Source organism: Giraffa tippelskirchi, chromosome 7 (genome assembly GCF_054371585.1).
Source record: "Giraffa tippelskirchi isolate mGirTip1 chromosome 7, T2T-mGirTip1v1.2.pri, whole genome shotgun sequence".
Taxonomy (NCBI): Eukaryota; Metazoa; Chordata; class Mammalia; order Artiodactyla; family Giraffidae; genus Giraffa; species Giraffa tippelskirchi.
Window position 1 is genome coordinate 71998206 of NC_137281.1, and position 25436 is coordinate 72023641.

The 25436-nt window shown below is 40.7% G+C and overlaps 2 protein-coding genes across 5 annotated transcripts in view; one reads left to right on the top strand and one right to left on the bottom strand.

Moving 5' to 3' along the window:
* SIMC1 (SUMO interacting motifs containing 1) overlaps nt 1-18659 on the bottom strand; it is a 71928-nt gene extending 53269 nt beyond the window's left edge. The window contains exons 1-4 of one of the 4 annotated variants that reach the window (XM_081513730.1): nt 18413-18659; nt 16677-16752; nt 15949-16048; nt 15393-15431 (exon numbers count right to left, since the gene is read on the bottom strand). Coding sequence is in view for 2 of the 4 variants with exons in the window: in XM_081513728.1 (XP_081369854.1) it covers nt 18413-18541 (129 nt within the window). In the remaining 2 variants the exon portion in view is untranslated. Of the gene's footprint in view, nt 1-15392; nt 15432-15948; nt 16246-16676; nt 16753-17183; nt 17514-18412 lie in introns of those variants that run through there. The other 3 variants (XM_081513731.1, XM_081513728.1, XM_081513729.1) reach the window with 3 other exon arrangements.
* A 46-nt stretch (nt 18660-18705) lies between these two features.
* The window catches only part of THOC3 (THO complex subunit 3), a 92459-nt gene continuing 85728 nt past the window's right edge, over nt 18706-25436 (top strand). The window contains exons 1-2 of the mRNA XM_081513735.1: nt 18706-18906; nt 22495-22541. Coding sequence (XP_081369861.1) covers nt 22540-22541 — 2 coding nt within the window. The 5' untranslated portion in view covers nt 18706-18906; nt 22495-22539. The remainder of the gene's footprint in view (nt 18907-22494; nt 22542-25436) is intronic.

The following is a 25436-nucleotide window of genomic DNA, read 5'->3' on the forward strand; positions in this document are numbered from 1 at the left end:
AGCTACCTCAAATTCTAAAAGATGATGCTGTGAAAGTGCTGCACTCGATATGCCAGCAAATCTGGAAAACTCAGCAGTGGCCACAGGACTGGAAAAGGTCAGTTTTCATTCCAATCCCAAAGAAAGGCAATGCCAAAGAATGCTCAAACTACCCCACAATTGCACTCATCTCACATGCTAGCAAAGTAATGCTCAAAATTCTCCAAGCCAGGCTTCAACACTATGTGAATCATGAACCTCCAGATGTTCAAGCTGGATTTAGAAAAAGGCAGAGGAACCAGAGATCAAATTACCAACATCTGTTGGATCATCGAGAAAGCAAGAGAGTTCCAGAAAAACATCTACTTTTGCTTTATTGACTAGGCCAAAGCCTTTGACTGTGTGGATCACAACAAACTGTGGAAAATTCTGAAAGAGATGGGAATACCAGGCCACCTGATCTGCCTCCTATAGAGAAATCTGTATGCAGGTCAGGAAGCAACAGTTAGAACTGGACATGGAACAACAGACTGGCCCCAAATAGCAAAAGGAGTACGTCAAGGCTGTATATTGTCACCCTGCTTATTTAACTTCTGTGCAGAGTACATCATGCGAAATGCAGGCTGGATGAAGCACAAGCTGGAATCAAGACTGCCGGGAGAAATATGAATAACCTCAGATATGCAGATAACACCACCCTTATGACAGAAAGCAAAGAAGAACTAAAGAGCCTCCTGATGAAAGTGAAAGAGGAGAGTGAAAAAAAAGGCTTAAAACTCAACATTCAAAAAACTAAGATCATGGCATCTGGTCCCATCACTTCATGGCAAATAGATGAGGAAACAATGGAAACAGTGACAGACTGTATTTTGGGCTTCAAAATCATTGCAAATGGTCACTTTAGCCATGAAATTAAAAGCTGCTTACTCCTTGGAAGAAAAGCTATGACCAACCTAGACAGTATATTAAAAAGCAGAGACATTACTTTACCAACAAAGATCTGTCTAGTCAAAGCTATGGTTTTTCTAGCAATCATGTATGGATGTGAGAGGTGGACTATAAAGAAAGCTGAGCACTGAAGAATTGACGCTTTTGAACTGTGGTGTTGGATAAGACTCTTGAAAGTCCCTTGGACTGCAAGGAGATCAAACCAGTGCATCTTAAAGGAAATCAGTCCTGCATATTCATTGGAGGGACTGATGCTAAAGCTGAAACTCCAATATTTTGGCCACCTGATGCAAAGAACTGACTCATGTGAAAAGACTCTGTGCTGGGAAAGATTGAAGGCAGGAGGAAAAGGGGACAACAGGATGAGATGGTTGGATGGCATCACTGACAGGACTTGGAGGTAGCTCCAGGAGTTGGTAAGGACAAGGAAGCCTAGTGTGCTGTAGTCCATGGGGTCGCAAAGAGTTGGACATGACTGAGCGACTGAATTGAACTGAATGATCTTATTACCATTTTCTTAATTGTTTTGGGTTTATATTCTGTAGGTGTTTTCCTTCTATTGTGTTTCCTGCTTAGAGAATTTCCTTTTTAGCATTTGTTGTAAAGCTAGTTTGACGGTGCTGAACTCTCTTAACTTTTGCTTGTCTGGAAAGCTTTTGATTTATCCATCAAATCTGAATCAGAGTCTTGCCGGGTAGAGTATTCTTGGTTGTAGGTTCTTCCCTTTCATCACTTAAATATATCGTGCCATTCCCTTCTGGCCTGTAGAGTTTCTGTTGAGAAATCAGCTGATAGCCAGATGGGAATTCCCTTGTATGTTATTTGTCATTTTTCCCTTGTTGCTTTTAATATTTTATCTTTGTCTTTAATTTTTGTCAGTTTGATTACTATGTATCTTGATGTGTTCCTCCTTGGGTTCATCCTGCTTGGGACTCTGTGCTGCCTGGACTTGGTTGACTATTTCCTTTCCCATGTTAGGGAAGTTTTCAGTTATTATCTCTTCAACCATTTCTTCTGGTCTGTTCTCTCTCTCTGTTCTCCTGACACCCCCATAATGTGAATGTTGGTGTGTTTAATGTTGTCCCAGAGTTCTCCTAGGCTGTCTTCATTTCTTTCCATTCTTTTTTCTTATTCTGTTCTGCAGCAGTGATTTCCACCTTTCAGTCCTCCAGGTCATTTATCCATTCTTCTGCCTCAGTTATTCTGCTATTGATTCCTTCTAGTGTATTATTCATCTGTTTGTTTGTTCTTATAGGTCTTTGGTAAATATTTTTTGCATCTTCTCAATCTTTCCCTTCATTCTTTTTCCGAGATCCTGAATCATTTTCACTAACATTATTCTGAATTCTTTTTCTGGAAGGTTGACTATCTCCACTTCATTTAGTTGTTTTTCTGTGGCTTTATATTTTCCCTTCATCTGTGACATAACTTTCTGCTTTTTCATCATGATTACCTTTCTGTAATATGATTTTTATTTTAGCTGCTGTGGAATTATGCTTCTTCTTGCTTCTTCTGTCTGCCCTCTGATGAATGAAGCTAATAGGATTGTGTAAGCTTCCTGATGGGAGGGACTGGCAATGGGAAAAACTGGGTCTTGCTCTGGTGGGCAGGGTCTTGCTCAGTAAAGTTTTAATCCAATTATTTGCTGGTGGGTGGGGTTGCACTCCATCCTTGGTAGTTGTTTGGCCTGAGGCAACCCTGCCCTGCAGTCTATGGGCTGTATGGTAAGGTTAATGTTGAACTCCAAGAGGGTTTACACCAAGAGGGACCCTTGTTGCCTGATGCTGCCAGTGTGCCTGTCCCTGCCAACCCACGCCTCCACAGGAGACCCTCCAACACTAGCAAGTAGTTTTGGTTCAGTAACCTGTGGGGTCACTGTTCTTTTCCTCTGGGACTTGGTGCACACAAAATTTTGTTTGTACCCTCTAAGACTGGAGTTTCTGTTTTCCCCAGTCTTGTGGAAGTCCTATAATCAAATCCAATTGGCCTTCAAGGCCAGATTCCCTAGGGATTCCCAGTTCCTTTGTTGGATTTGATTTTTATCATGATTGCACCCCTCCTGCTGTCTTACTGTGGCTTGTCTTTGGATGTGGGGTATCTTTTCTTGGTGGGTTCCAGTGTTCTCTTGTCAATGATTGTTCAAAAGCTAGTTGCAATTGTGGTGTTCTCACAGGAGGACATGAGCACACATCCTTCTACTCTGCTGTCTTGAACCAGAACCTATATGTGAGCTTCATGGTAACCACAAAGCAAAACTCTCTAATATGTACATAAAAGATAATGTGAAAGGAATGTACGCATAACACTAAAGAAACTCATCAGACCACAAAGTAAGAGAGCAGGAGACACAACAGAAAGAAACCAGAAAACTGCCAGAAAATAATTAACAAAATGGCAATAAGTACATGTCTATCAGTAATTACACACCTAACAATACTTACTTTAAATATAAGCGGCTAAATTCTCCAATCAAAAGACATAGAGCGGCTGGGTGGATTAAAAAAACAAGACATTAAAAAAACAAACATATGCTGCCTGTTAGATTTACTTCAGATGTTAGGACACACTCTGACTAAAAGTAAAGGGATAGAAAAAGATGTTCCATGCAAATAGAAACCAAAAGAAAGATGGGGTAACTATACTTATATCAGACAAAATAAACATTAAAATAAAGACTATAGTAAAAGACAAAGAAGGGCATTACATAATGATAAAGGGGTCAATCCAACCAGAGGATATAACATTTGTAAATATTTATGTATTCAACATAGGAGCACTTAAATATATAAAGCAAATATTAATAGATATAATTGGAGCAACTGACAGCAATAAAAAGTGATACACTTTAATACCCCATTTACATTAATGGACAGATCATTCAGACAGAAGATCAATAAGGAAACACTGGCCTTAAAAGACACACTAGGCCAGATTAATTTAATAGATATATATAGAACATCCCAGCCAAAAGCAAGATATTATACATTCTTCTCATGTGCACATGCAACACTCTCCAGGATAGATCCTATTTAACAAAACAAATCCCTGTAAATTTAAGAAAAAAAGAAGTTAAAAAAGAATACCTTGAGACAAATGAAAATGGAAATACAACTTACCAACATCTATAGGATGCAGCAAAATAAGTTTTAAGAGGAAACTTGACAGTGATACAGGCCTACTTCAAGAAACAAGACAAATCTCAAAGAAATAATTTGACTTTACAACTAAAGGAACTAGAAAAAGAAGTGAAGCCTCGAGTTAGTAGAAGGAAGGATATAATAAAGATCAGAGTAGAAAGAAATGAAAGAAAGTCTAAAAAGACAACAGAAAAGATCAGTGAAACCAACAGCTGGTTCTTTGAAAAGAAAAACAAAATAGACAGATCTTTAGCTAGACTCACCAGGAAAAAAAATAGGAAGGGCTCAAATAAATAAAATCAGAAATGAAAGAGAAGTTAAAACTGATAACCACAGAAATACATAGGATCATAAAAAATACTAAGAGCAATTATATGTCAACAAATTGGACAATCTATAAGAAATTGATAAATTCCTAGAAACACAATTCTCCAAGACTGAATCATGAAAAAATAGAAAATCTGAATACACAGATTACTAATAATGAGATTGAATTGGTAATCAAAAGCTGCCCATCCCCCAATAAAAGTCCAGGACCATGGTTTCATTGGTGAATTCTACCAAATATTTAAATAAGATTTAATACCTATCCTTCTCAAACTCTCCCAAAAAACTGAAGAGGAAGGAATGCTTCCAAACTCATTTTACAAGGCCAATATGGCCTTGATACCAACCAGACCAGAATATCAACAGAAAAGAAAAGTACAGGCCAATATCACTGATGAACATAGATACAGATATCTTCAACAAAATAATAACAAACTAAACCCAACAATTTATTCTAGGAATGCAAGGATGGTTCACCACCCACAAATCAATTAACAAGATATACATGAACAAAATGAAGGATAAAAATCAAGATTATAGCAACAACTGCAGAAAAAGCATCTGACAAAATTCAATATTCATTTATGACAAAAATGCTCAATAAAGTGGGTAGAGATGAAAACATACTTCAACATAATAAAGGCTATACATGACAAACCCACTGTTAACATCATATTCTATGGTGAAAGCTGAAAGCTTTTCCTCTAAGATCAGGAATAAGACAAGGATGTCCACTCTTGTCACTTTTAGTCAACATGGTATTGGAAGTCCTAGCCAGAGCAGTAAGGCAAGATGCAGAAATAAACGGCATTCAAACTGGAAAGGGAGAAGTAAAATTTTCACTATTTGTGGACAATATATAAAATGCTAATAACCACATCAAAAAAACTATAAGGACTAATAAATGAATTCAGAAAAGTTGCAGAGTACAAACTAAATATACAAAAATCTGCTGTATTTCTACACACTAACAATGAACTGTTAAAAAAGAAGTTGAGAAAACAATCCCATGTAGAATAGTATAAATAAGAATAAAATACCTATGAGTATATTTAACCAAGGAGGTGAAAGACCTGTATTTTGAAAACTATAAGACACTGATGAAAGAAACTGACAACACAAATTAACGGAAAAATGTTTTGTGCTCATGGTTTGGATGAATTAATATTGTTAAAATGTCCATATTACCCAAAGCAATCTACAGATTCAATGTAATCCCCATCAAAATCCCAATGGCACATTTCACAGAAATAGAACAATCTTAAAATTTATATGGAACCACAAAAGACCCCAAATAGCCAAAACAGTCTTGAGAAAGACGAACAAAGCTGAAGACACTGTACTCATTGATTTCAAACTCAATATGATTTTGGCATAAGCAGACATGTGGATCAATTTTAAGAAAAACAGCCCAGCAGACACGTGGATCAATTTTAAGAAAAGTAGCCCAAAAACAATTTTAAGAAAAATGGTCAATTAATTTATGACAAAGGAGGTAAGATTATAAAATGGTGTGAAGAAAACTGGAAAGCCACATGCCAAAGAATGAAACTAGACTACCATCTTACACCATACACAAAAATTAACTCAAAATGGACTAGAGCCTTGAATATAAGACTTGAAACCACTGAACTCCTAGAAGAAAATAGAGGCAGTAAGCTCCATGACATTAGTTTTGGTGATTATTTTGTATCTGATTCCAAAAGCAAAGCCAACAAAAGCAAAAACAAACAAATGGGACTACATCAAACTAAAGCTTCTGTACAGCAAAGAACACCATCAACAAAATGAAAAGACAACCTCCTAAGTGAGAGAAAATATTTGCAAATCATGTATCTGATAAAAGATTAATATCCAAAATATATAAAGAACTCATACAACTCAATAACAAAAAGCCAAAAATCTGATTATGGAATAGACAGAGGACCTAAATAGACATTTATAGATGGCCAGCAGACACATGAAAAGATGCTCAACATCACTAATCAGGGAAATAAAAATCAAAACCACAATGAAATATCCCTTCATTCCAGTAACAGAGGCTCTTATTAAAAAGACAGGAGATAACAAGGGTTGGTAAGGATGTTGAGAAAAGGACACTCTTGTGCACTGTTAGTGTAATGTTTAGCACAGTGCTATGGAAATCAGTATAGAAGTTTTCCCCCAAATTGAAAATAGAACCAACATGTTATCCATCCAGCAATTCTACTTCTGGTTATTTATCTGAAGAAAATGAAAACATTAATTTGAAAAGATATATGCACCCCTACATTCATTGAAGCATTAGTTACAATAGCCAAGAAATGGAAACAACGTAAGTGTCTGCTGACGACTGAATAAACATGTAGTGCATATATGTATATATATGCGAACACATGTGGGGCTTCCCTAGTGTCTCAGACTGTAAAGAATCTGCCCACAATGCAGGAGACCTGGGTTCGATCCCTGGGTTGGGAAGATCCCCTGGAGAAGGGAATGGCTACCCACTCCAGTATTCTCACCTAGAGAATTCCACAAACAGAGGAGGCTGGTGGGCTACAGTCCATGGAGTCACAAAGAGTTGGACACAACCGAGCAACTAACACACAAACACAAACACACGCACGCACACACACACACACACACACACACACACTAGAATACTACTCAGCCACCAAAAAGTATGAAATTTTGCCATTTGTGACAACATGGATGGAACTCGAGGGTATTATGCTAAGTAAAATAAGTCAGACAGAGAAAGTGAAATACCATATTTCACTTACACGTGGAATCTAAAAACAAAAACACACAATATGAAATTCACAGGTACGAAGAATATAATGGTGGTTGCCAGGAGGGTTGGGAGTGTAAGCAAAGTCAGTTAAGGGGGTCAAGAGGTATAATCTTCCTATCAATAATGTTTTATAATATATCGATGTATGATAAATGATGTAGACAGACTTATTATGGATGTCATTTTGCAGTGTGTATAAATACTGAAGCATTATGATGTACACCTGAAACTAATATAATGGTATATGTCAATTATACTTCAATAAAAAAGTGAAGGATTTTGGGAAAGTGGGACATGACACTAAAGTTCATTTATAATGTGTGAAACATAAAAACTTTGTTAATTAATTAATTAAACTTTGTTAAATCATCATGATGTATACTTAAAATATCTTAGTTTCATCAATTACATATCAACAAAGCAAAAATTCTAAATAAATAACTTAAAACAAGAGAAATGTGAGAAAATCTAGAAAGAACTCTGGAAAATAATGAGCTGGGGACTAACACTACCCTAATTTTCATTGCATACCATTTTCTAGTATTTGAATTTTGGGGACTGGTACTTTTTTAAAATTGATAAACTTTACTTTTTAGGGCAGTTTTTGGTTCATGGCAAAATTGAACAGAAAGTATGGAATGTTACCATATAGTCCAACTCCCCACATATGTACAACTTCCCCACCATCAGCATCCAGCATCACAGTGGTATATTAGTTACAACTGATAAACCTACATTGGCATGTTATCAATACCCAAAGCTCATAGTTTATACTAGGGTTTACTCTTGTACATTTTATGGGTTTTGACAAATATATAACAACATGTATCTACCATTGTAGTATCATACAGAACAGTTTCACTGCCTGAAAAATTCTGTGCTCTGTTTATTCAGTACTTTCTCTTCACTAACCCCTGACAACCAGTAATCTTTTCACTGTCCCCATAGTTTTTACTTTTCCAGAATGTCATATTGTTGGAATCACACAGTATAGTCTTTTCAGATTGCATATTACTAAGCGAAAAAAGCCATTCAAGTTTCCTCCAAGTATTTTCATGGCTTGATAGATCATTTCTTTTTAGTGCTGAAGAATATTTCAGTGTCTGGAGGTAACAGTTTACTTATCCATTTACTTACTGGAGGACAGCTTAGTGGCCTTCCAAGTTTTGGCAATTATGCATGAAGCTGATATATAAACATCTATATTCAGTTTTTTTGTGTGGATTTAAGTTTCAATTCATTTGGGCAAATACCAGGGAGCACAATTGTTGGTTTGTACTGTAAGAATACATTAGTTTTGTAAAAAACTGCCAAACTGTTTTCCAAATTTGCTATACCATTTTGCTTTCCCACCAGTAATTAATGAGAATTCCGTTATTCCACCTCCTCACCAGCATTTGTTGCTGTGTTTTGGATTTTGTCTATTCTAAAATCCAAATGTAATAATACTTCACTGTTGTTTTAATTAGCAATTCCCTAATGGCGTATGATGTTGAACATCTCTTCATACCCTTACTTGCCATCTGTATGCCTTCTTTATGATGTGTCTGTCTTTTGCCCATTTTTTAATCAGGTTGCTTGTTTCTTATTGATGATTTTAGGAGTTATTTGCATATTTTCAGTAACAGTCCTTTATCAGAAGTATCTTTCATAAATATTTTCTTCCAGTTTGTGGCTTATCTTCTCATTCCCTTGTCTTTCACAGAGAAGTTTTTAGTAGTAGTGAAGTTCAGTTTAGCAATTATTTCTTCCATGGATTATGTTCTTGATGTTATATCTAAAACATCATTGCCAAACCCAAAGTCATCTAGGTTTTCTCCTATCTTCTAGGAATTTCATAGTTTTGCATCCTAGGTTCAGGTCTATGACCCAGGTTTTGAGTTGGTTTTTATGAAAGTTGTAAGGTCTGTGTCTAGATTCATTTCTTTGCCTGTGACTCTCCAGTTTCTCCAGCACCATTTGTTGAAAAGACTATCTTTGCTCCATTCTATTACTTTAGTTCCATTGTCAAAGATTAGTTGACTAGAGTAATTTGGGTCTATTTCTGGGCTTTCTATGGTGTTCCACTGATCTATTTGTCTATTCTTTCACCAATTCCATACTATTTTGATTACTGTAGTTTGTAGTAAGTTTTGAAGTCAAAAGTGGCAGTCTTCCGACTTTGCTCTTCTCCAATATTCAGTTGGTTATTGCATCTTCTTAAAGAGAAAGGGAATACCAGACCACCTTATCTGTCTCCTGAGAAACCTGTCTGTGGATCAAGAAGCAACAGTTAGAACCGGACATGGAACAATGGACTGGTTCAAAATTGGGAAAGGACCACGTCAAGGCTGTATATCGTCATGCTGCTTATCTAACTTACATGAAGAGTCATGTGAAATGCTGGGCTGAATGAATCACAACTGGAATCAAGATTACTGGGAGACAATGTTCACTACAGCACTATTTACAATAGCTAGAAAATGGAAGTAACCTAGATGTCTATCAACAGATGACTGGATAAAGAAGTTGTGGTACATATACATAATGGTTATTACTCAGCCATAAAAAGGAACGCATTTGAGTCAGGTCTAATGAGGTGGATGAACCTAGAGCCTAGTATACAGAGACAAGTAAGTCAGAAAGAGAAAGATGAATACTGTATACTAAAGCATATTTATGGAATCTAGAAGGATGGTACCAATGAATTTATTTGCAAGGCAGCAACACAGAAACAGACATAGAGAACTGACATGGACACAGGGAGAGGGGAAGAGAGGATGAACGTATGGAGAGAGTAACATGGAAACTTACATTACCATACGTAAAATAGACAGCCAATGGGAATTTTCGTTATGTCTCAGGGAACTCAAACAGGGGCTCTGTATCAACTTACAGGGGTGGGGTGGGGAGGGAGATGGGAGGGAGGTTCAAGGGGGAAGGGGCATATGTATACCTATGGCTGATTCATGCTGATGTTTGACAGAAAACAAAATTTCTGTAAAACAATTATCCTTCAAAATAAATAAATAAAAAGATTACCTTTTAAAACTCAGATGTGCAGATGATACCACTCTAATGGCAGAAAGTGAAGAGGAACTAAAGAGCCTCTTGATGAGGCTGAAAAGAAGAGAGTGAGAAAGCTGGCTTGAAACTCAACATTCAGAAAACTAAGATCGTGGTATCTAGTACCATCACTTCATGGCAAATAGAAGGGGAAAAAGGGGAAACAGTGGCAGATTTTATTTTCTTGGGCTCCAAAATCATGGTAGACTGTGACTGCAGCCATGAAATTAAGATGCTTGCTCCCTGGAAGGAAAGCTATGACAAACCCAGCCAATATATTAAAAAGCATAGGCATCACTTTGCTGACAAAGGTCCATATACTCAAAGCTATGGTTTTTCCAGTAGTCATGTATGGATGTGAAAGTTGGGCCATAAAGAAGGCTGAGTGCTGAAGAACTGATCCTTTCAAATTGTGGTGTTGGAGAAGACTCTTGAGAGTTCCTTGGACAGCAAGGTGATCAAACAAGTCAATCCTAAAGGAAATCAAGCCTGAATATTCATTGGAAGGACTGATGCTGAAGCTGAAGCTCCAACACTTTGTCCATCTGATGCGAAGAGCCAATTCACTGGAAAAGACTCTGATGCTGGGAATGATTGAGGGCAGGAGGAGGAGGGGGCAGCAGAGGGTGAGATGGTTGGAAAGCATTACTGACTCAACGGACATGAGTTTGAGCAAATTCAAGGAGATAACGAAGGACAGGGAAGTCTGGCATGCTGCAGGCCATGGGGTCTCAAACAGTCTGACAAGACTAAGTGACTGAACAACAACAAATTGCCTCTCCATATAAACTTTAATCAGTTTACTGATATCTGCAAAATAACTTGCTAGGATTTTGATCAGGATTGCATTGAATCTATAGATAAGGTTCATAAGAACTGACATCTTAACAATATTGTTTTCCTTTCCATGAACACGGAATCACTTCAGTTCAGTCGGTTAGTCGTGTCTGACTCTTTGCAACCCCATGGACTGCAGCACGCCAGGCTTCCTTGTCCATCACCAACTCCCCAAGTTTGCTCAAACTCATGTCCATCAAGTCAGTGATGCATCCAACCATCTTATCCTCTGCTGTCTCCTTCTCCTCCTGCCTTCAATCTTTCCCAGCATCAGAGTCTTTTCCAGTGAGTCAGTTCTTCTCATCAGGTGGCCAGAGTATTGGAGTTTCAGCTTCAGCATCAGTCCTTTCAATGAATATTCAGGACTGATTTCCTTTGGGATTGACTGGTTTGATCTCCTTGCAGTCCAAGGGACTTTCAAGAGTCTTCTCTAACACCACGTTCAAAAGCATCAATTCTTCAGTGCTCAGCTTTCTTTATGATCCAACTCTCACATCCATATATGACTACTGGAAAAACCATAGCTTTGACAAGATAGACCTTTGTTGGCAAAGTAATGTCTCTGCTTTTTAACATGCTGTCTAGGTTGGTCATAGCTTTTCTTCTGAGGAACAAGTGTCTTTTAATTTCATAGCTGCAGTCACCATCTACAGTGATTTTGGAGCCCAAGAAAATAAAGTCTATCACTGTTTCCATTGTTTCCCCCATCTATCTGCTATGAAATGATGGGACTGGATGCCATGATCTTAGTTTTTTGGATGTTGAGTTTTAAGCATCACTCTCCTCTTTCATTTTCATCAAGAGGCTCTTCAGTTCCTCTTTGCTTTCTGCATAAGGGTGGTGTCATCTGCATATCTGAGGTTATTGATATTTCTCCCAGCAATCTTGATTCCAGCTTGTGCTTCATCCAGCCTGGCATTTCATATGATGTACTCTCCATATAAGTTAAATAAGCAGGGTGACAATATACAGCCTTGACGTACTCCTTTCCCAATCTGGAACCAGTCCGTTGTTCCATGTCCGGTTCTAACTGTTGCTTCTTGACCTGCATACAGGTTTCTCAGGAGACAGGTCAGGTGGTCTGGTATTCCCATCTCTTTAAGAATTTTCCAGTTTGTTGTGATCCACACAGTCAAAGGCTTTGGTGTACTCAATAAAGCAGATGTTTTTCTAGAACATGGAATATATCTCCATTTATTTCTTCTTTGATATATTTTATCAGTTTTATAGTTCTCCTCATATAGATCTCTCTCGTAGATGTTTTATGAGATTTATATTTAAGTATTTAATTTTTACAGTTTTGATGTAAATGGTAGCATGTTTTTAATTTCAAATTCCACTTGTTCACTGCTGGTATTTGGGAAAGTGATGACTTTTGTAGTGACCTTGCATCTTACAATGTTGCTATTATTACTTATTAGTGGTTTTTTTTTTTTGGTTGTTATTCTTTTGGATTTTTTCTACATAGGCAATTATGACATCTATGAGTAAAATTTTATTTCTTCCTTCCTAATTTGTATACTTTTTCTTGCCTAATAACATCAGCTAGGACTTCCAGTACAATGCTGAAAGCACTGGTGAGAGAGGATGTCCTTGACTTGTTCCTGGTCTTTTTGTTGTTTTTCACAGTTCTGGAGGCTCAGAAGTTCAAAATTAAGGTGTCTGCAGGACCATGCTCTCTTAAATGCTATAGGGAAAAACTGTTCTATGCCCTTCTCTTACCTTCTGCTGTTCATTGATTTGCAGTTGCATAACTCCCATAGTCTCGCAGTGTGCTTCCTCTGTCTTCACATCTTATAAAGATACTACTTATATCAGACTAAGGGCCCACCCTACTTTCTATGATCTCATCTTCACTGATTACATCTGCAATGACTTCATTTTCAAATAAGGTCACATTCTGTAGTGGCAGTGGGGGCTTCAACACAACTTTTTGGAGGACCTAATCCAACCTATAAAAAGTCTTTACTATGTAAGTAAAACTGGGCTAAGTCACTTCAGTCATGTCTGACTCTACCAATTGCAGCCTGCCAGGCTCCTCTGTCCATGGAATTCTCCAGACAAGAATATGGGAGTGGATTGCCATTTCCTTCTCCAGGGATCTTCCCAACCCAGGGATTGAACCCACGTCTCTTTTGTCTCTTTACCACTAGCGCCACCTGAGAAGTCCAAGTGAAACTGACAAATTAGTAAAAACACAAAAACAAAAAATTCACAAAAAATCCAACAGGACAAGAACAGGCAATTAACTCACATAAACTATACACACACACATACTCACACACATATAGCACTCTGCATTCAAGAACTCATGAATCTTTCCTCTAACCCTGTTCCTCCCCAAGATGTTCTCATTTCAATGACTGACACCAACTTGCATCCAGTTGCTAGGGCCAAACCAAGGCATCATTCAGGATTCCCCCCTTTCCCTCATTAACCACAACCAAGGATCAGGACTGTAACCAAAAGTGGGGTCTGGCTGCTTGTCATTCAAAAAGTCAATAAAGAGGCAAGGTTGTTAGAAAGGAAAGTTTGCTTTATTTTGGATGCCAGCAGCTAGGGTATGGGGGGTATAGAGGGTGGACACCTGTCCAAGGGCCCCCTGAAAATCAGTGGACAAGAGCTTTTATAGGCTGAAGGAAGGGGCTACATGCAGAAACTGTACAGTCAGCTCTGACAATCATCTTGAAATTGGTCATCAGTGGTCTGATCAGTGTCACCTTGATTGTTCTAAGTACAGTTAGTCTTCAGTTCCAGGGTTGGTTTGTTCTCACTTCCTTGAAGCCATTTCTTGGAACTGTGGCAGCTTATGTCATGGTTACAGTCTGGTCATTATGTGGTTAACTAGTCTCCCTGGTGGGGGTTTCAGTAACCATAAGACAGCTCACAGGATTTGGCTCAGAATATTATCTATAGTGCCTGAGAAGGAAGGAAAGGTCCTTGACTTTATTTACAGACTAAATTATTATTACTTGGTCTCCTTGACTGCTTCCCTTGTTTCTGCATGTTCTTACTTCTCTGATTAAACTAACTATGTAGCTAAAGTTTTTCCACAGACAAAAGGCAGGCAGAGGACATACAAGGCAATGACCATAGGGTCCTGCTGTTTTATGACCAGTTGATTTTACTTCATTGGTACCTTCCATATCCCTCCAGTTATCCAGTCATACCACCTAAAAAGCTACGATGATCTCTGGTCTGGACTACTGCTGCAACCTCCAAGACAAATCTCTTTGATTCCACTTTTGTCCCCTTACAGTAAGATGAAACTGGTTTGTATGGGACAGTTTCAGTTTTTACCTGTTGTTTGACACCTTGTCCAGTTAGCAACCTCTTTCATTTGCAAAAGGATCCCCATCTGGATGATAAATTATATGGTCACTCTACCTTACAGTCTTTTTTTCTCACAGTAGCTAAAGTCACTTCTTAAAAATGTAAATTAGATCATGTTATTCCCCTGTTTTAAGACCCTTCAAAGATTTCTTATTACATAAGAACAAAATCCAAATTCCTTATAGTGGTCTACAGGCCTTATATAGTCTAGTCCACCTACTTCTCATCGCTTCCAACTCTGTCCATCACTCACATTCTAGCCCCACTGGCCTTTTGATTCCTCCAATTAGCCATGCTCCTTCTCACTTCCAGTCTTTGCTTTTGCTACACCCTTTGCTGCTACGTTATTCCCCAAGATCTTCTCATAACAAATCTGTCATTTTGTTCTCAGATCAAATATTAACTCTTCAGAGAGGCTTTCTTTGAAGACACACTCTAACATTGCCAAACCCACCCAAGTTGTTCTCTATTATATCGTTCACTTATTTCTTAGTTTATTGCTATTTTCCCGCTAGAACATAGGTTCATTGTCACCTTGTTCACCTTTGGTACCCAGGGTCAGAGCATGTGCTCACCAAGTATTTAATGAGAGAATGAATCACCACCTACAACCAAAGAAAAAAATTAAAACCATGACAGCTCACAGAATCTAGCTATCAAACCAGCAAATACTGAAAAACCAAAAATACCTTACTTTTCTTTCTAACACTCTGTGTATCATCTGAAATGACACCTATGTGATTGTTTACTCTTTGTCTCCCTCTGACTAAAATGAAATCTCCACAAAAACAGGGATTTGGTTTTGTATTTTTAGCTGTATTCTTAGCAACTGTATGCCAACAAGAGTGTCTGGCATATAGTAAGTGTTCCATAATTATTTACATATTCAGTAAATTGATGATATCTAGGGGTGAGTAGGTAGTAGAGAAAGGGGTATGGTGAGAATATAATTGGTGTACAATTTCTGTAGGAAATTTGACAATATATATCAAAAGTCCCCGAAGAGGGCATACCTTTAGACTCAGCAATCTCACTTCTAAGAGGAACTTATCCTAAACAAACAAATGAACAAAGGTACAAAGATTATTTATGAGGAAATTTCTGACTTGTTTTATAATAGAGAAAATTTAGAAATGGCAGCATAATACCCATTTATAGGAAAAGGTATATGTAATTATAAATCTGTACAATGAAATAGATTATAAATATTGGTGAAAATGTGTATTTGTTGATGTAGAAAAGTATAGTAAGACAAAAAAGCAAACAAAAAAAAGAAGTGTAGCATGATTTCATTTTTGCAAAAACACAGTGGGAGACACATGGGTATGTATGAGCGCACACTGGCACTCACAAAGAAAAGTTTAGGCAGGCATACTTCAAAATGTTAGCATTGGTTATCTTTGCATGGTGAGATTAAGGGCAATTTAAATTTTCTTTTGTATACATTCCTCAATCTTTGTAATTAGACCAACCAAAATTAGCTGAACATGTTCTGCTTTTATAAGTGTGTGTGGGGGGAGAGGGGGAAGCAATAAATATAAAAAACACAGACACATTTCATCAACTTACTGATGTCTAAAGCCCAGGTTAAGAGCCAGAAGTTCAGAAACATCAACTTCAGCATTGGAGGTGGCTTTCTGATTTCCTGAATTCAAGCAAGTTGTTTCCCCTCAGTCAATATTTGCAAAAAAGAAAAAAAAAAATCACAAAACTTGTTTCTTTTATTTCATTGCTTGCCAAGCTTGAGACAACAGCATAAAGTATAGCAAAAGCTATCATTTATGCTGGGCACTTTCCTTGCATTGTTTCATTAAAAACCTTCTAATGGTCCTGACAGGTAGATATTAATGTTCTCAAATGAAGAAGCTGAAAGAGACAACAGAACTTGCCAAAGTTCCCAGAGCTGTTGGGAGGATTGAGAAGTAGAGTTGGGGGAGTTCTTGATTTCAACAGAGGTTTCTCTGACCTCAGGGCCTTGAGGAAAAGCTGGACACAAAGGTGCTTTAGGCTTTATTACCTTCAGAGTCTCTTAATGCCTCTGATATTTTGTGTGGTTATCCTACCACCCTTATAACTTGCAATAAGGATAAAAGGAGAACTAGCCAGGAGTTTTGAGAAAGCTGGAATAAATATCTGGAGAAGCAAGATTTACATTGGGTGCTACTCTGGAACATGCCTTTCACTTCTCTTCAGTTCTAAATGGCTCCAACTCAAAATGCTTGATTGAGTGGCCACAGAGGAGGAGGGGAAGTTTGTGAGCACCCCTATGTATGTGCAAGAAGGGTTATAGCACATACCACAGACTTGGCTAAGGATGACATTCTGGACACGTGAAGAAGGAAGCTGGCCCAGGATGACAGGAGGTGGACATCCCTTGGGAGGAAAAAGCAAAGTTGGTAGGAAGTACAAAGTTAAAGGGGGACCGAGAGAAGGAGGAGGAGGGAAGAGGAAGAACTAGGAGAGGCAGTTGAGGGTTATTCTGTAGTACTTTTTTCTTCCACCTTTTTTCTTTCTACATTCTTTCCCTTGATCATCTCAACCATAATTAGACCTTCAGTGCTTCTTTCTATTTAGATGATTACCAAATCTCTCCAATCCTGACTGTTCTCCAGAGTTCAAGTCCTCTGAGGTCCAAACTGAATGCAGCATTTCTGCCACTTCAAGCCTGCTTCTGTTATATTCACTCTCACCATCAAATGTCTGTCTGAACTGCTCTCTCCCCCATTCCGTCAACCATTCTTTCATCCAACAAATATATCTAGTATGTCTCCCACATTGTACTAGGGACATCCAGTCACTTTTACCTTGAAAATCTCTGTCTGTCCATCTCTTCTAAATTCTTTACTGAAAGTTATAGAGAATTCCTCTTGCTTGAACCATGGCAACACAGCAGTATAAGTTAATTGGTTTTGCATGCCATTCATTCTTATAGTGACCTCCTAGATTTAACATTATACCTGAGACACAGAAGTGGCTCACAGTGGAGGCTTAGGGACTAAAAACGCTGGGAAGGGGATTGGAGGAGCAGAAGCTGGACAAATAACATCAGCTTGACAATTCTGTTATTTCTGGGGTGTGGCTTTAGGAAGCTGGGAAGATTGTTTTAAGTCTGATGTTGAGAGCCTCCAGATACCGAGAAAACCCCGCCCACGTCCCATCCCTTGAGTATTCTATAGCTACTTGTTGACTGTATCACCTTCTATGACAGAAGCCAGGAATCTTGTGTTCTTCATCGTATCCCCAGCTCTTAGTACAACTGGCCCATAGTAGGGGCTCAATAAATATCTGTGGAGGATTCTAGAAAGGCAGGGACCATGGATGTTTTATTCACCACTTTAGGCAGAAAGACAAAGACTAACGAGCCCGAGGGGTAAAGAAATCGTGGATGCTTCCCTCCCTATTCCTTTAGAGCTTGGTAAATGTTTGCGAAGCGCCATAAACCGCCCTCCCGCACAACTCCAAAATCCGGCCCCTCGCTCGACTGCCAGGCCCTGGAGCTTGGCCACCGTCTGGCCCAGGCCCCAGCTTCCCTCCCTCCCCGCCCGGGCTCCTGTTACCTCCCTGCACACATCTGTACACACCACAGGCCAAACAATTACACGCTCCTGCACGCCCGCCTCAAGGTCCGGGTCTCCCCAGAGGACCCCGTGTGTCCCCGGCCCCCGCCCAAGGCTCGGGGCAGCCCGCGGCCTGGCCTGAGGACAGCCGCCGGCTGTGGGCTCCAGCAACCCCCGCACCTGGCGCGCCAGGACCTCGTCCATGTGCTCGGCGGCCACTCTCCAGCCTCAGCCGCTCTCCGGCTTGAGCGCGGAGCCCGGGAGGCCCAGCGTCTCGACCAGGGCCCCGCCGCGCTCCTCGGGGCGGGACACACCGGGAAGGCGGGAAGCGGCAGCAGCTATGAGGCGCCCAGGGGCGGGCGGTGGAGCCACGGAAAGCAGCGGGCTGGGCCTAGGGCTGTTCGAGCGGTGGCGGGCTCCGGCCGCAGCGCGGCTCGGCGAGCGGCGGCTCGGCGAGCGGCGGCTCGCTCACTCACCACAGTCCGGCGGGGCAGCGCGCCGGGGGTCCGGGACAGGGCCCGGCGGAGCCTCCGCGCCCGGCCCGGGCGGGTCCCCCCGGAGCTCTCGGAGCCGCTGTCGTCCGAGATCACGATGAAGTCCTCCATGGCTGCGGGACCAGCCGAGACAGAGCGCGGGCGACCCGCGACCCAGGCGGCAGCGACTTCAGTTCCTCCGGCTGAGGAGCGGGCCGACGACAACCAGAGCTATTACCGCGCCGGCCCCGCCCCTTCCCGCCCCGCCGGCCCCGCCCCCTGCCCTCGGGGGCCCCGCCCCCCGGCGGCGAGCGGCCGGCTCAGAGCCGCCGTCACGGTACTTGGCAATAGCCCTGGTCCTCCCTACCCAAGGAGAAAAAGGAGGGGGAAAGATCAAGTCGCAGCCGGCTTGGGCTGGTGTTGGGGCCGGTCGTGCGGGACGCTGAGGCTGTGAGGGCTTTCCCCGCTACTTCCAACAGACTCCAGTGTGAAGTGAGGTGTGAACAGGCCTTTCTGACCACTGTAAAGGGCTTCAACTGACTCACCCGGAGGGGCCCTTTGAGGATGGGACCCAGGCTTGGACTGGCGGGGTGGGGTTAGGTGAGGGGGGGGACTTTCTGAGGGTGGGTGAGCTGGCCTTTGGTTGAGTAGGGGGAGAAAGTCCCCACTTCTTTGTGTACAGGTGCAGGCCCCTCTGTAGGATCACTTCCCAGAAGTGGAATTACTGAGTCGAAGGAGCTGTTGCTGTTGTTTCCATAAGTGAGGCAGAATACTAAGTTGTACCAATTTGCGGGTTTCACCAACAATCTATGTCACTCAGGAATTTAAACTGAGATTTAGAGATTTGTTCAGTTGATAGCAGGATCGGAGATTGAAAAAAAATGCCCAAAAAGAAGCAGTGAAGGAGCAGACATTGTGAATAGTTAGATGTGATGAAGAGCAAAAAAGATAACCCAGTGGAAGGAGAAGTGCTCAGTAGTTGGTATAGGATAGGAATTGTGTTACAATAAATGTGGGGTATTGACCCAATCTTGCTGCTCAGGCTCTAGCAATTTTCAGTTCAGTTCAGTTCAGTCGCTCAGTCGTGTCCGACTCTTTGCGACCCCATGAATCACAGCACACCAGGCCTCCCTGTCCATCACCAACTCCCAGAGTTCACCCAAACTCATGTCCATCGAGTCGGTGATGCCATCCAGCCATCTCATCCTTTGTCGTCCCCTTCTCCTCCTGCCCCCAATCCTACCCAGCATTAGGGTCTTTTCCAATGAGTCAGTTCGCATGAGGTGGCCAAAGTATCGGAGTTTCAGCTTCAACATCAGTCCTTCCAATGAACACCCAGGACTGATCTCCTTTAGGATGGACTGGTTGGATCTTCTTGCAGTCCAAGGGACTCTCAAGAGTCTTCTCCAACACCACAGTTCAAAAGCATCAATTCTGCGGCGCTCAGCTTTCTTCACTGTCCAACTCTCACATCCATACATGACCACTGGAAAAACCATAGCCTTGACTAGACGGACCTTTGTTGGCAGGGTAATGTCTCTGCTTTTAAATATGCTATCTAGATTGGTCATAACTTTCCTTCCAAGGAGTAAGCGTCTTTTAATTTCATGGCTGCAATCACCATCAGCAGTGATTTTGGAGCCCCCAAAAATAAAGTCTGACACTATTTCCACTGTTTCCCCATCTATTTCCCATGAAGTGACAGGACCAGGTGCCATGATGTTAGTTTTCTGAATGTTGAGCTTTAAGACAACTTTTTCACTCTCCTCTTTCACTTTCATCAAGAGGCTCGTCAGTTCTTCTTCGCTTTCTGCCATAAGGTGTCATCTGCATATCTGAGATTATTTGATATTTCTCCCAGCAATCTTGATTCCAGCTTGTGCTTCTTCCAGCCCAGCATTTCTCATGATGTACTCTGCATATAAGTTAAATAAGCAGGGTGACAATGACAATATACAGCCTTAATGTACTCCTTTTCCTATTTAGAACCAGTCTGTTGTTCCATGTCCAGTTCTAACTGTTGCTTCCTGACCTGCATACAGGTTTCTCAAGATACAGGTCAGATGGTCTGGTATTCCCATCACTTTAAGAATTTTCCACATGTAGGGAAACTAAGGCTCAGAATTCTTTAGTCACTTGTTCAGTTCTCAGACCTGGTTTGTAATGGAGTTGACTTCAAACTGAGGCAGTTTGGCTTCAGAGTCTGTGCTCTAACTACTAGGCTAGAGACAAGAAAGCTGATTCCATCTTTGAATGGAAGGGCAAAGTAGTAATTGTTATCATCAGACTTGCATATTTGATTTTATGCCTTATAGAAGAGTAGAGGGCTTCTCTGGTGGCAACATGTTATTAACAGATCCAAAGGAAAATGAGTTTATCAGAAACGGGATTGATTCCTAAAGTAATGGCTATCAGGTGCTATCTAAGCACCATCTAGAGCAGTGATTCTCAAACCTTAGTGAGGATCAGAATCACCCAAGAGGCTTGTTAAAAGAGACTCCTGGGCCCCACCCCAGATTTTCTGATTTAGTAGGTATGAGGTGGGGCCGGCCAAATTCATTTTTAACGAGATCCCAAGTGATGTCAATGCTGCTATTGTGGGGACCACTGCATCGAAAAACCACAGGTCAATGGCCAACAGATTTCAGATGTTCTGGTGGTATGTTTGAAAGCATCCTTGTGAAGGGATTCATTAAGTTTTTTATCTTCACCAAATGCCATTAAACATTTAGTTTAACGTCTTTTCTGGGTTTTGGTGACTCGCACCTCTGTTACCACTTCTTTTCATTCTCCTTAGCTGACTTGCTTAGTAAGTCCTCTAACTTACTCCTTAAATCATAGTGTTCCTCATGACCTTCTCATACTCTCCCTACACAATCTCAACATTTCCATCCATGCTTTAATGATAATTTTTATGGTGGTGACTCCCATATGTTTATCTTCAGCCCAGCCCTGTCTTCAAAATTCTGGATGTATATATCCAAATGTCTGTTGAACCTCACAGGCATCTCAAGTTGAGTACGTCCAAAAGTGAACTCAAAAATACCTGTCCCCCTACCCTGTTCTCCAAAAATAAAGCCTATTTCTTCGCTGTGTTCCCTCCTTCAGTGACCGGTGGTACCACCAGCCAGTAATTGAGAAATCTGAGTCAGAAATCTGAGGTTTATGCTCTCAACAAATCCTGTCTGTTTTACCCCCTAAATAATTCTTGCACTCATTTGCATCTTTAGGTTTCTCCCCTTAGCTCTTATTCCTGCTAAGTAGGGATGAGGAGAAGGGAGAAAGAATGTTCTCTGCAAGATTGTCTATGAAGAGTTGTTTGTTGTTTTTCTTCTGGTTTTTGCTACTTGAGTAACAGTTCTCCCAATGTATCAGGAGTCCAGATGCCAGCTCTCTTACTTGGACTGGGAACATCCTTGTTCTCTGGGGCCTCCCCTGTGCACTCTCTAATGTAGGAGAGGTCAGTCTCAACTCTTTCTCCTGGACATCCCCATCCCTGCCAGGGGTATTCTAGAATATAGCCTTTTGTTGTTGGGAGATCCTTGTCTAAAGGAGCTTCTTGGGGAGTGATAGCAAGGGACTGAAGTCTTGGCCATCTTCTAGGCTCTCCAGTTGACTCATGCATGGAGAATTTACATGTGTAACTCAAGGAGGAAAGGAATGCAGGCAACTCCCATCTTGGTGCCCTTCTGTCAGCATCAACTAGCTCTCTCCCCTCTTCCTTCCCCACAAAGGTTATCAGGGGCTTGTCGAGGCAATAGTTCAGTGACTTTGAGACAAGGTCTCATCTTGGGGAGTAGAGAGAGTAATTTATTGCACTTTAAACTTATGGAAAGGGATTGGAGAAGAAGATGAATGGCTTGCATCTTCTTTAGCTAGGGAAAAGCAAATGGATGGCTGCTATCTACAATAAGTGATGTTCATTCATGGATAGATGAACTAATTGGAAAAAATTCAAGTATCTACCTCTGTTGCAGAAAATATGATAAAGTGATTAATATTAGTAGCTGACTTTTAAGCATACAAATAGTGATAAGACTTTAGGGGTACAGCAGTGTTCTGATTGTATGTATCCTTCTCATCAGCCATCCTGCCTGAAACTCGAGAAATATAGAATCCCTGGTTATGTAATGTGAGTACACTTTCAAAGTTCCTTGTCCTTAGCTGGCAACCTAGATGGATGAATACTGGCCCCGAAGTTGCCTTTCTTAAAACCATAAGTAGTGTCACTTATGTTTTCTTGGCCATACTGGATCATTCTTAAAGTATGCTGTTTACTCAAGACTTCCAAATTTATGATGATGTCTTTCTCAGAAATTTGTATGTATGTGTATTTTTCTTTTTATTCTGGGTGACTTATTTTTTCCAGATTTAATGAGATATAATTGACGTATAACATTGTATAAGTTTTAAATGTGTGATGTTTTTATGTATGTATATGTTGAGAAGTGTTTGCCACAATAAGGTTAGTTAACACTCTTTTCCCAGGTAGCACTGGTGATAAAGAACCCACTTGCCAATGCAGGAGACGTAAGAGATTTGGGTTCAACCCCTGGGTCAGGAAGATTCCCTGGAGGAGGGCATGGCAAATCCACTCCATGCCCCACTCCATGTATTCTTGCCTGAAGAAACCCATAGAGAGAGGAGGCTGGCAGTCTATGGTCCGTTGAGTCACAGAGAGTCAGAGACAACTGACTTTTTTTTTTAATGCACAGCACAGCACATCTTTTACATCACATAATAACCATTTTGTTTTTGTTGTTATGGTGAGAACAGTAAAGAAACTTTCAAGTATATTATACAGTATTGTTATCTGTAGTCATCATGCTATGCATTAGATCCCTGGAACTCAAGTGAAGAAGAACTAAAGAGCCTCTTGATGAAAGTGAAAGAGAAGAGTGAAAAAGTTGGCTTAAAGCTCAACGTTCAGAAAACTAAGATCATGGCATCTTGTCCCATCACTTCATGGGAAATAGATGGGGAAACAGTGGAAACAGTGTCAGACTTTATTTTTCTGAGCTCCAGAATCACTGCAGATGGTGCTTGCAGCCATGAAATTAAAAGATGCTTACTCCTTGGAAGAAAAGTTATGACCAACCTAGATAGCATATTAAAAAGCAGAGACATTACCCTGCCAACAAAGGTCCGTCTAGTCAAGGCTATGGTTTTTCCAGTAGTCATGTATGGATGTGAGAGTTGGATGGTGAAGAAAGCTGAGCACCGAAGAATTGATGCTTTTGAACTGTGGTGTTGGAGAAGACTCTTGAGAGTCCCTTGGACTGCAAGAAGATCCAACCAGTCCATCCTAAAGGAGATCAGTCCTGGGTGTTCATTGGGAGGACTGATGTTGAAGCTAAAACTCCAACTTGGGCTACCTCATGTGAAGAGTTAACTCATTGGAAAAGACCCTAATGCTGGGAAGGATTGGGGGCAGGAGGAGAAGGGGACGACAGAGAATGAGAAGGTTGGGTGGCATCACTGACTCGATGGACATGGGTTTGGGTGGACTCCGGGAGTTGGTGATGGACAGGGAGGCCTGGTGTGCTGCGATTCATGGGGTCGCAAAGAGTCAGACATGACTGAGCGACTGAACTGAACTGAACTGAACTTATTCATCTTATAATTGAAAGGTTGTAATTTTAACCAACATCTTCCCCAGCCCCCAGACACCAGCAGCCCCCATTCTACTCTCATTTTCTATAAATTTGATGTTTTTAGATTCCACATGTAAGTGAGATCATAGAGTATTTATCTTCCTCTGTACAATTATTTCACTTAGCATAGTGCCCTCAAGGTCTATCCATATGGTCCCAAATGGTAGGATTTTCTTCTTCTTTATGGTTGAATAATATTTGTGTGTCTATTTTTCAAGATGACACTTCTTCATAACTTATTCCCCTCAATCATACATAAATTGAGAGGATAATGCAGCCATTTATTCCTCAAGTGTATACCCTAGTGAATGAGTTCCCACTAGGTGCCAGGCACCTTGTTAGGGGTTGGGAATGCAACAGTGAGCAAGACAGCCCTGGCCTCAATCTCCACAGTGTTTTGTTGTTGTTAAGTCACTCAGTTGAGTCCAGATCTTTGGAACCCCATGGACGGCAGCATACCAGGCTTCCCTGTCCTTCACCAGCTCTCGGAGCTTGCTCAAACTCATATGCATTGTGTTGGTGATATCATCCAACCATCTCATCCTCTGTCATCCCCTTTTCCTCCTGCCTTCAGTCTTTCCCAGCATCAAGGTCTTTTCTAATGAGTCAACTCTTCACATCAGGTAGCCAAAGTATTGGAACTTCAGCTTCAGCATCAGTCCTTCCAATGAATATTAAGAACTAATTTCCTTTAGGATTGACTGGTTTGAGCTCCTTGCAGTCCAAAGGACTCTCACAAGTCTTCTCCAACACCACAGTTCAAAAGCATCAGTTCTTTGGTGCTCAGCCTTCTTTATGGTCCAACTCTTACACCCATACATGACTACTGGAAAAACCATAGCTTTGACTAGACAGACCTTTGTTGGCAAAGTAACGTCTCTGCTTTTTAATACATTTTCTAGGTTTGTCATAGCTTTTATACCAAGGAGCAAGAGTTGCCACAGAGTTTAGCAATGAAGAAAGTATTTCTTGTCTATAAATGAAGAAAAGAAATCCTGATCCCTTACTTTCTTTTGATGAAATAATTTTTAATTAAAAATTTATAGTACACGAAAAATAATATGTGAAAATGCAAATCAAAACCACAGTGAGATACCATTTCACATCCATTTCAGTGGCTTGTTATCTTAAAAAAGAAGTGAGGGTGGGAAACAAGTTTTGACGAGGATGTGGAGAAATTGGAACCCTCAATCATGGGAATGTAAAATGGTGCAGCTGCTGTGGAGAACAGTTTAGCGGTTCCTCAAAAAGGTAGAATTACCATATGAACCAGCAATTCTAGATATTTTCCCAAAAACATTGAAAGCAGAGACTCAAACAGATACTTATCCACCAATCTTCATAGTATTATTCATAATAGCCAAAGGTAGACA